The 10,053-nt window shown below is 47.7% G+C and overlaps 2 protein-coding genes across 2 annotated transcripts in view; both read right to left on the bottom strand.

The window, feature by feature from the left end:
• The window catches only part of HINT2 (histidine triad nucleotide binding protein 2), a 4,818-nt gene extending 2,125 nt beyond the window's left edge, over positions 1–2,693 (bottom strand). The window contains exon 1 of the mRNA XM_014531476.1: positions 2,629–2,693. Within this exon, the coding sequence (XP_014386962.1) occupies positions 2,629–2,673 (45 nt within the window). The 5' untranslated portion in view covers positions 2,674–2,693. The remainder of the gene's footprint in view (positions 1–2,628) is intronic.
• Positions 1,882–10,053, bottom strand: part of FAM221B (family with sequence similarity 221, member B) — an 11,221-nt gene continuing 3,049 nt past the window's right edge. The window contains exons 2-7 of the mRNA XM_014531479.1: positions 7,741–8,479; positions 7,425–7,568; positions 3,005–3,115; positions 2,629–2,826; positions 2,320–2,439; positions 1,882–1,957 (exon numbers count right to left, since the gene is read on the bottom strand). Of these exons, the coding sequence (XP_014386965.1) occupies positions 1,920–1,957; positions 2,320–2,439; positions 2,629–2,826; positions 3,005–3,115; positions 7,425–7,568; positions 7,741–8,479 (1,350 nt within the window). The 3' untranslated portion in view covers positions 1,882–1,919. The remainder of the gene's footprint in view (positions 1,958–2,319; positions 2,440–2,628; positions 2,827–3,004; positions 3,116–7,424; positions 7,569–7,740; positions 8,480–10,053) is intronic.

Genomic DNA, 10,053 nt, shown 5'->3' with positions numbered 1-10,053 from the left:
GCGTAGCCCCGTAGCTCAGAGGAGTGGCGCGATCTTCCTCCCCTGGGCGCCTTTGCAACTCACTCCATTGGCTTCGTCTTCTCTCAGCGGGACCGTCCCTTTTCCATTGGATCTCCAGGGGCTCCGCTGCTGCGCTGGGCGGAGAGGGCTGCGCCTGGTCCTGCCCACCAAGCCGGAAGGCTGTGTACCAGCGATTTTCAACCCTTTCCATCTCCCGGCACACACACACTAATTACTAAAATTCGGCGGCACACCGAAAATACATTTTTTAGCGACCTGACCCAAAAGAGTAGGTGTAATTTTGATCCATTCCCACGGCACAGCCATTGTTATGCTGGCAGTTGTCCTTTTTTAATTTGGCAATGGAAAAAGAGGTCAGTGCCCCTGACTAAATGGGCCGCTATTGCATGGTTTAAAAATTCTTGTGGCAAGAAAAAAGAAAAAAAAATTATGTGGCACACCGGTTGAAAATCGCTGATCTAAGGGCAATTCTTCCTTAATGTTCTTGTTAACATTTACCCCAAGATTAAAGATTCTACAGTTTTAAGGATGGTTTTTGCATTTTTCTTTTTAACGGGAGGAGCTGGGTGTGTGTGTCCTATTTTGGCCACAGGATTAATAAGCACATGTTCTTTCCTAATTAGAAAAGGTGGGTGATAGGGTCAGCTCTGTGCCTGGTGTTTTTAGGGAGTAGAGTTAGAAGGACAAGGGAAATGTGTCATGGCTAGGTCTGAAGTATATTTCGTTCTGCTGCAATATATATTATTGACATAAGAAACATGGGGATCACAAAATGCGAATATACTAAGGTAAATATACCAGGTAAGTTTTAGTCTGATGTTTAACACAAGGATAAAAGTCACCACTGTATTTTTAGTTTGTGTATATGTATGTTTTAGCACATAGCCTGACACATAATTTGTAGAATGAATAACATTTGGTGTTTTCTCTAATTTCTTTTTATAGTATAACTAGAGGCCCGGTGCACAAAAATTTGTGCACTCGGTGCGGGGGGGGGGAGGGGGCTCAGCCCGGCCTATGCCCTCTTGCAGTCCGGGATCCCTCGGAGGATGTCCACCTGCTAGCTTAGGCCCGCTCCCTGGGGGATCGGGCCCAAGCTGGCAGTCAGACAGCCCTCTGGCAGCCCGGGAGCCCTCGGGGGATGTCCACTTGCCAGCAGGGAGCAGGCCTAAGCTGCAGTCGGACATCCTTAGTGCTGCTGAGGAGGCAGGAGAGGCTCCCACCACTACCCCTGTACTGGCAGCCGTCAGCCTGGCTTGTGGCTGAGCAGAGCTCCCCCTGTGGGAGTGCACTGACCACCAGGGGGCAGCTCCTGCATTGAGCGTCTTCCCCCTGGTGGTCAGTGTGTGTCATAGTGACCAGTCATTCCCAGTTGTTCTGCTGTTAGGGTCAGTTTGTATATTACCCTTTTATTATATAGGATAGAGGCCTGGTGCATGGGTGAGGGCCGGCTGGTTTGCCCTGAAGGGTGTCCCGGATCAGGGTGGGGGTCCCGCTGGGGTGCCTGGCCAGCCTGGGTGAGGGGCTGATGGCTGTTTGCAGCTGCTCTCTGAAGTCCCCAAAGACCTTCTCATTGCAAAAGCCATTGGACACTTTTTAGCCTTTATCTTACTGGAGATCAAAGTGCATCTAACATCACGGCTTACTCCATCCTTCTTAAAACCCCCTCCCTCCTTGGCTTCTTTGAAGCCACTTTCTCCTTCTGATGCCAGGACTAGCAGGTTAAATGTGGGTGTGGTGAAGGCAGATGGCTGGATCTAGCCTCTCTCTCTTTCGCCCCCAATAGGTACTGACTCTGAGGTCTTAGAATATCTATCTCTGGGCGGAACTATAGCTGCCCCAGACAGAGCCAGGTCAGAGTCCAGTGGCTTCTCCTTTATTGCTGATTTGGACCAAGCTCACACAGGCCTGTGCCAGCTGTTGACAGTGTCTGTCCCTGGAGGAGGGAAGAGCAGAGGTGAAAGGGTCAGGTACGGGGGTTAGCTGTAGGGCCAGGTCGGAGACTGGGTGAGTCAGGGAGCCCAGGGGGACTAGGATGAGAGCTGGGATGGCCAGAGGGCCCCTGCTTCTGTAGGACCTTGAAGTCAGAGTTGCTGATGATGGTTTCTCGGAGGGTAGGAATCTCTGCAAAAGGCACATAGTCTGCTCCTGGGGGTGGAAACCAATGCAGGTAAGGGATACAGGGGTTAATGGGGTGAGGTAGTGTTGGATGGGATGGTTGAGGATGGGAGAGCCTTTCTGCCTGGCTTTCTGACTACAGACCCTGGAATGGATCCCTGTTCCAGGTAACCCCCTCACCGCGAGGCCTCCCTCCTCGTCGCCGGGTCTCCTCAGTCTCAAAGAAAGTCTCGTGTTCCTCCCAACGCCGGTCACAGGCTGCACAGAGGAAATTTGACTCAAAGCAGTAGCAGCAACAGCCTAGGGCAAGGGACAGCCAAGAAAAGCGTAGGGAAATGAGGCTTCCCCCTGGGCTGACTACATTTTTATCTCTTTCTCACCAACCACAAACCTGTCTCTCCTGCCAACTCCCATATACTTATTCCCAAACTATATGCATCCTATCCCCACCCATGCCCACCTCTGCACTCCCTTTGTTTTAGAAGGTACCTTTGACCCTGCAGGGATGGCACCCGGTAGCTGCATGGTTTTCATGGCTGTGTTTGCAGCGACATTGGGCTCTCCAGGCCTTGGGGTCAAAGGTGGCCCGCCTCTTGAGCCAGAACTCACCCACCTCCTCTGGGCTTGATGGTATAAAGCAGAACATGAGGCAGCGGCACTGACTCACATTGCAAGGCACGGATATGTCTATGGGAATGGGGATGGGTGGTAGGATTAGACCAGCAGCTGATGGCCCTGGCCTTTCCATGCCAACACCCTCTCCCATACCAACACACACACGTTCTCTCATATAGTCCAACACATGACAGTATAGTTATCCCTCCTCATCTGCAAGGGCTGGGAGGGATAACTCAGTTCTCCCTACCTGATATGATCCGGTGCTCTCTCAACAAGTGTCCACAAAAGCACTTGGATTCATCCCCAATTCGGAAACAGTCCCATAGATAATGGGGGCAACGCCAACCAATGTAGAGACCTGGGAATGGTGGGATTGAGTAAAAGGATGAGTAAGAAGGAAGAATGGCCTAAGCTCCCCCAGGTGTTCTCACCTATCCCCTGGGGGTATGCCTCACCTCTACCCCCAGGTGTATTTATCCCTACCTATGAGTCCTCATACTAATTTAGATTTTTCTCCTCAAGGTTTTCTTATCACCCGTAAGTGTTTCAGTTCCCTTCCCACCCCAGGATCCACTCCATCTCTGTCAGCCTGTCAGAGATGACTGAACTCAGTCTTTAGTTTCTGAGCAGGAAGATTATAAATGAATTTTTTTTTGGAAGATGAATATGAATCTCAATCAGTTCTCTGTGACTGTTGGGATTCTCATCTCCTCCCCTCCCTATATTAGAGCCCAACTTTGGCTTCCTTGAAGTTTCTAAGGTGAGGGAAAGAGAAGATGATTGGCCAGGTGTGGAGTAGATGGTAGGGATTGGCTACTAAGGAGCATGGTTGTTGAAGGGACATGAAGAGGAGGAGGAGGTTGAGCAGGCCTGGAGTCAAAAGGAGGGCTTCCCTCAGGTTGGCACCTTCATGCTTCCCTTCTGTGTTCCTGGTATTATTAACTAGTGCCCTTTATGAACTTGAGAAGGGCTTCCGAGGGCTCTCCGAAGGTCAGGAGAAAGAGGTAGGCCAGAAGTTATGAGTAGTGAAGACCAAAAAATAGAGGCTTTTGAGGCTAAATAAAGGGGGCATGGAAAGGAAAGAGAGGCTAAGAAGTATCCCTGAGCTCAGGGACCAGGAAGATGCCACAACACTTTAGAGCCTGGTTTTAGTAGTGGGATCTGAAAATGTCTCAATCTCACTGCAAGACAGGGGTGGTGGTGCTGTGTAAATGTGGGAGGAGAACCAGAGAGCACCTGCCACTCATCCTCCATGAGACCTGAGAGTACCCCAACTTCTAGCCAAGAATCCTGTATGAGTCCCCATGGAGTGGGACCTTCAGCTGTAGCACTCTTATTCCGATTTAAAGGCTGCAATGAAGTGTCACCTCCACCAAAAAGTGTCCCTGACTTCCCCTTTTCTAGGACACCCTCTCTTGCCTTCCATGGCTCCCTGTGCTACTCTTATCACAGTACAATGCATTGTAGTGAACTGATCACTAGTATTCCTGTTAGACTGTGAGGTCCTCCAAGGAAGGGTCTATCTTTTATCTATATCTAGTCCTAGTACAGGGCATGACACAGAATAGGTGCTTAGAGAACACAGATTGTTTAACTAAATGAATGAACAAATTCCTTCAGGAAGGGAGATAATTTCTTCAGTATGCCAGGAATAACCATGAAGTTCTATAAGGAGGATGAGAAAGACTTAGTGTCCTCTGGTCTTTGACTCTGGCCAGGGCCATAATCCACAATTCTGTGTCTAATGGTCAGACTAGGTTTTCTTGTATTACCCATGATCTCTCAAGGTCAAAAGCCTGTCCAGATGTGGCTTTTGGCTTTGCTGCTTCTGTCTTGATGCTGATGGCCTATAGTGCCAGTGCCCCAATACACCAGGGAGTCTTGGATGAAAGGGCAGAGTATAGAGAGAGTCACAATGGGGGTGGGTAGGGACCAGGATTCTACTAGAGGAATTCTGAACTTCATCCAGAGTAGCAGGATACACTGCATGAGCAGGTGAGATGTGGAAATGAACAGGGGTCAGTGGCCAGAGATCAAGGCCTGGCCTGAGAGCCTGGGAGAGTCAAGTCCAAGCACTGATGTAGGAGTCAGTGTCCAGCTTTCAGATGAAGATTGAAGTTTGAATAGGGAGACTGGCAAACCGCACCTCAGACTCTATTACAGTGGTCAGTGCCCTTTAAGTGGGACCATTGACATCTAGCTGAGTATTCCAGAATGGTGCCCTCTACTCTATGCCCTGATTCCAAATCCTCTTTTTGTTATGAGTGGACAAGGACTGGCAGGGGGAGGGAACATTATCTGGGATGCCATTTTGATTCTGTACAACACAGTTAATTCCATGATCATGTAATCACATTTGCATGATAACATCTCTTTGTGCTTAGAATGTCTTCATACAAGATACAGCTGTTTTTATATGAAAGATGTCTTCAACCCAGCTCTCTCTCCTGAGCTTCAGACCCATAGAGCCAGCTAGCTACTAGACTCTTTCACCAGCATGTTCCACAAGCACTTTAAATGTGTTATAATTATTCCTTCCAAACCTGGCCCTCGCCCTTTGTCTTCTGTTCATCCAACACATACTTAGCAAGCATCTACTCTTGTCTTAGGCATTCAGTTAATGACACCATTATCCAATCAGTTAGTTAAGCCAATTACCTAGATGTCATTCCAGGCATGTTCCTTTCTCTTATCCTACACATCCAATGATCCAAAGGTTAGTTTTACCTTCTTAGCATTTCTTGAGTTTGTCTACTTTTTACTTCTACCCATTCATTTCTTATTTGGATTATTAGCAGTGCCCCACAATGCAGTCTTCCTGTCTCCAGCTCTAACCTTTCTCTAGTCTATCCTACTGCCAGAGTGATCTTACAAAAACACAAATCTGTTCGTTATTGTTCCATTTAAAGTCTTTTGGTGACTTTAGGTTGCCCTCAGGATGTAATCCCAGCTCTTGAGTTTGGTACAGAAATACCTGCCCAATTCTGCCCTTCCAGAGCTGAGCGGGGCTACTCTGCCCAACACGCTATGCAGCAGGCATACTGCATTGCTTACAGTTTCCTGCTGGTGCCTGGCGCTGTCATGGCTCAGCATACCTCACTTTTTACCTGGCTGCCTCTTGCTACTCATCTTATAGATTTCAGGTGAGAAATCATCCCATCTAAGGCTTAATCCCCAAACTCCCACAATTGGGTGCCTGCCCTGTTTCTCTGTTCATGCAGCACTCTGGGCTGAGCTAAGTTATACCAATTATTAGAATGAATTGTTATTGTCCTTTTACTTATTGGTGTCTGTCATTAAAGTGTAAATTATTTGAGGGTTCTTTGCTTGGAAACCCCATCCATACCACCACCTCCACAACTAGCAATGAGCCTCGTACATTGCTGGTGCTCAATAAATGTTGAATGAATAAGAGAAAAGCTTACATTTGATATTTCTCTACAGAGCACATGTATTGACTCTCGAGGGACAGAAGATCCCCAGTATTAGAAGAGAACCCCAAATATCTTTGTTCAGGATTGCATGACACCTAAATTTTAGTATAGAGATTCCTGTTTAAACAAGAAAATGAAGTCCACTCTCAAGAAGTACAGTGGCCTTGAAGAGTGGGGAGTAGACAGGAGGTTGTAAGGAGAATGAGGGTACTGAACAGACCCTACATTTGCAAAAAGAATAAAAGTGACATAGCATGCTAAAATAAGCAAACAAAGCTGTTCAATGTCTGAAGTAAGACTGAGAAACAAATGAGATCACTATGACTTTCTTTTCCAGAAGTGGAGGTGGGAGGTCCCTGCATAGGGACTGAGGAAAGTAAGTTACATGGAATAGGGATAGGACATAGAATTACCTAGCTGTCTTTATATCTTAGGCCCATCTAGTTTTGACATAACTCTACTCCCATCATAAAGAGGAAGTACGAAAAACCAAAATAAATGCAGTGACATGTTGAATTCAGTCTAGAAACACCAAAATCCTCATAGCAGGTCAGGGTGACCCTCTTACTGAAGGTAACCCCTGTAGATATAAAACTCAGTAACATTGGTACACATGTTCACACACAGGATGGCATGTGTTTACAGAGTACATCTGCACACCCTTCATATATAGACATAGATAAGCATAGCATGCCACTAACAGGACTGTCGAGAGTACTAATTCTGGGCTGAGACTTGGAACCAACAGGGTTAGAAGATGTGACTCCTGCTCTTTGGTGGAGACTCACAGCTCTTGGGTACTCAAGTGATCATAGGTCTCATATTCAGGGGTGACTGCTTTTAATAGAGTTCCAACAAGGGGACCCAGGCCTTTTGCCATGTAAAAGCAACAAGTCACGTGGAGATTGTCCAGGTCCTCTTCCTTAGGGTCTGTTTGGTGCAGGCCATCTGAGCCCTAGATCTGGGGCTAGCCTGTGACCCTTCTGTTTTTAACAACTTTAGCTCAAGTCACCTGTCCCTACCTGGGCTTTATATGAGTATTCACTCTTTTCATCTGCAACTATACTATCCACCATGGCCCACCTGCCTGCTTCCCTCCCAGATTTCAGGCAGGTGGCATTGCCATGTCCACAAGGTGCAGCTCTCCACTGAATGGGCAAGTTCCCCGAAACTGATGGGCTGGAGGATGATCCTGGGCCTGTCACAAGCCTCTGAGAGGTTGCCTGGGCTCACCTGTCTGGGTGGCCTTCAGGGCTGCATTCTTCTCCCATTGGAAAGGATTGTTCACATGAGCACCACACTTTTCTCTTTGCATTGCCTCAGGCACTTCCACCAGCTCTGCCTGCTTAGCAAGGACCACTGGACTGGCTGTATCACCTGGGAAGAGAAGGGGTGTGTAATCAAGGAGAAGTGAGGGGGCCCCAAAACGAAGAGAAGGGGTCAGGTCAAAGAGTAACCCAATCTCCTCCTGGGGCAGGTGAAAGACAGTGATGAGAATGGGGGAAAGGGTGGGAGCAATTACGGCTAACTCCTTTCTTCTTCTTCTTGCCCAGATGACGTCCAGGCTGAGCCGTGTGAGTGGTGCTGACAGTGGCATCCTCCCCCTCCTTGTCCTCTCCTTCCTCTTTCCTTTCCTCTGCAAATGTGTCCAGGTGGACCTTGGCTGAAGGGTCTAAAAGGGAATACTCTGGAAGGATCTCAGATTCACGGATTTGTGTGGAACTTCCTGGCCATGAGATCTCAGAGGAGAGGCCTGTCTTCAAAGCATCAGAGACATGGTCTGGTGATGAGTTATATAAAGTAAGGTCCTCTGGGACCTTAGAGTGTTCTAAAGAGGCCTTGGAGATGGAAGGCTCCAAAAGGGTTTCAGAGGTGTAGGTCTCTAAAGGGGTCTGGGAAGTGGGTGGCATCATCTGAGATTCAGAGGTGTTGAGCTCTAAAGGAGTCTCAGGGATGGAAGGCTCCAAAGGGTTTTCAGGGATGTAGGTCTCTAACTCAGTATGGGAAGTGGGTGACATCATCTGAGATTCAGAGGTGGGGGGCTCTAAAGGAGTCTCAGAGACGGAAGGCTCCAAGGGGTTTTCAGAGATGTAGGTCTCTAACTCAGTATGGGAAGTGGATGGCATAGTTTGAGATGCAGCGGTGTGGGGCTCTAAAGCGATATGAGAGATGGAAGACTCCAAGGGGGTGTCAGGGATAAGGGGCTCCTGTGAGTCCTCAGCAGAGGGGTCCTTTGAAGAAGGGTGCTTCTCTGCATCCATGGTGGTATGAGGCTCTTCTGCTTCCATCTAGTGGTAGAATATGGTACAGGCTTTAGATTGGAATTGGAGGGTCTACAAATCAGGTATGGAATTAGGATATATCTTAGTGCACTTGAGATATAAGGGAGAAGCAAGATGAGCTTTGTGTTAAGGTATGCTACCAGGAGGTTCACACATGTGCCTAGACTCCATGTATGGGTTTGGAGGGAGCTGGTACTTAAAGAATGAAAGACTAAAGCAGTCAGAATCCTATCAGTAGATGGTAGCAGAGGACCATGCCTCAGGAGGGAACCTGAACATAGCAACTTGGCCAGTCCAAGAGCAGGGTCCTCGGCATACCTTAGGACCATGGAGATCAGGCTGTGCAATTCCAGAGACTAGGAATACCAAGCCAAAGTGGGGGGTTTGCTCCCAAGAGTGCAGGAGGATGTCACGAAGGCAGGGCTCTGACCACAGTCTCGTTTCGTCTATGGACTACCTTCCCTACATGATGTCATTCGTGTTCAAGGCTTCAATACTGCCAGCTGTATGCTTATAATCCCTAAATCCATAATTCCAGCTCAGACCTCTTTAAACCCCTATACTTCACACTTATACCCAACTGCCTGATGGACATCGCTAAATTATTGTCCCATAGGACATCAAAATGGACTTTGTTGCGAGTTTGATCCCCACTTGGGGTGCATACAAGGAAGCATCTGATAGATGTTTCTCACTTTGTTGCGAGTTTGATCCCCACTTGGGGTGCATACAGGAGGCATCTGATAGATGTTTCTCTCACATTGATGTTTCTCTCTCTCTCCGTTCATCTCTCACTAAAATGAATAAAAACATATCCTCAAAAACAAAAACTAACAATAAAAACATATCCTTGGGTTAGGATTAAAAAACGATAACACTTGACCCTGGGAATTATCTTAGCTTTTTTCTTCAAATAGGCACCAGGGACTGTATTTCCTAGCTTCTAAAATCTAAATATATCTCAAATCCACTCTCTCCTCTCTTTTCCCTCCAGTTTTATTCAAGTTCTCATCATTTTCTACATGGATTATGTCAGGTATTCCTCTGGGACCTTAGAGATGACTTTGTCCCTCTGTTGCCTTTCCCAACATACTAATCCACTCACCCATTCTATCATTGATTTAGGTAACTTATACTTTTACTAGAGGCCCGGTGCATGGAGTCATGCACGGGGGTGGAGGGGCCCTCAGCCTGGCCTGCACCCTCTCGCAATCCGGGACCCCTCGAGGGATGTCCAATTGCCAGTTTAGGCCCGGTCCCTGCAGGCCAGGGGGATCGGGCCTAAACCGGCAGTCGGACATCCCCCAAAGGATGTAGCAGTGCACCAAGCACTGCGCCGCTTGTGCTCATCCAGGCTGCACCTGCTGCTGCAGCTGTGCTTGCCAGCGGTGAACCCAGCTTCTGGCTGAGTGGCGCACTGACCACCAGGGGGCAGCTCCTGCACTGAGTGTCTACCCCCTGGCGGTCAGTGTGCATCATAACGACTAGTCAACCAGTCGTTTGGTCGTAATGGTCGCTTAGATTTTTTTAAAAATTTTATTTATTTATTTATTTATTTAAAAAAATATATTTTATTGATT

This window comes from Myotis brandtii, unplaced genomic scaffold (assembly GCF_000412655.1).
Source record: "Myotis brandtii unplaced genomic scaffold, ASM41265v1 scaffold806, whole genome shotgun sequence".
Lineage (NCBI taxonomy): Eukaryota > Metazoa > Chordata > Mammalia > Chiroptera > Vespertilionidae > Myotis > Myotis brandtii.
This window is presented reverse-complemented; position numbering and strand designations above follow the sequence as displayed.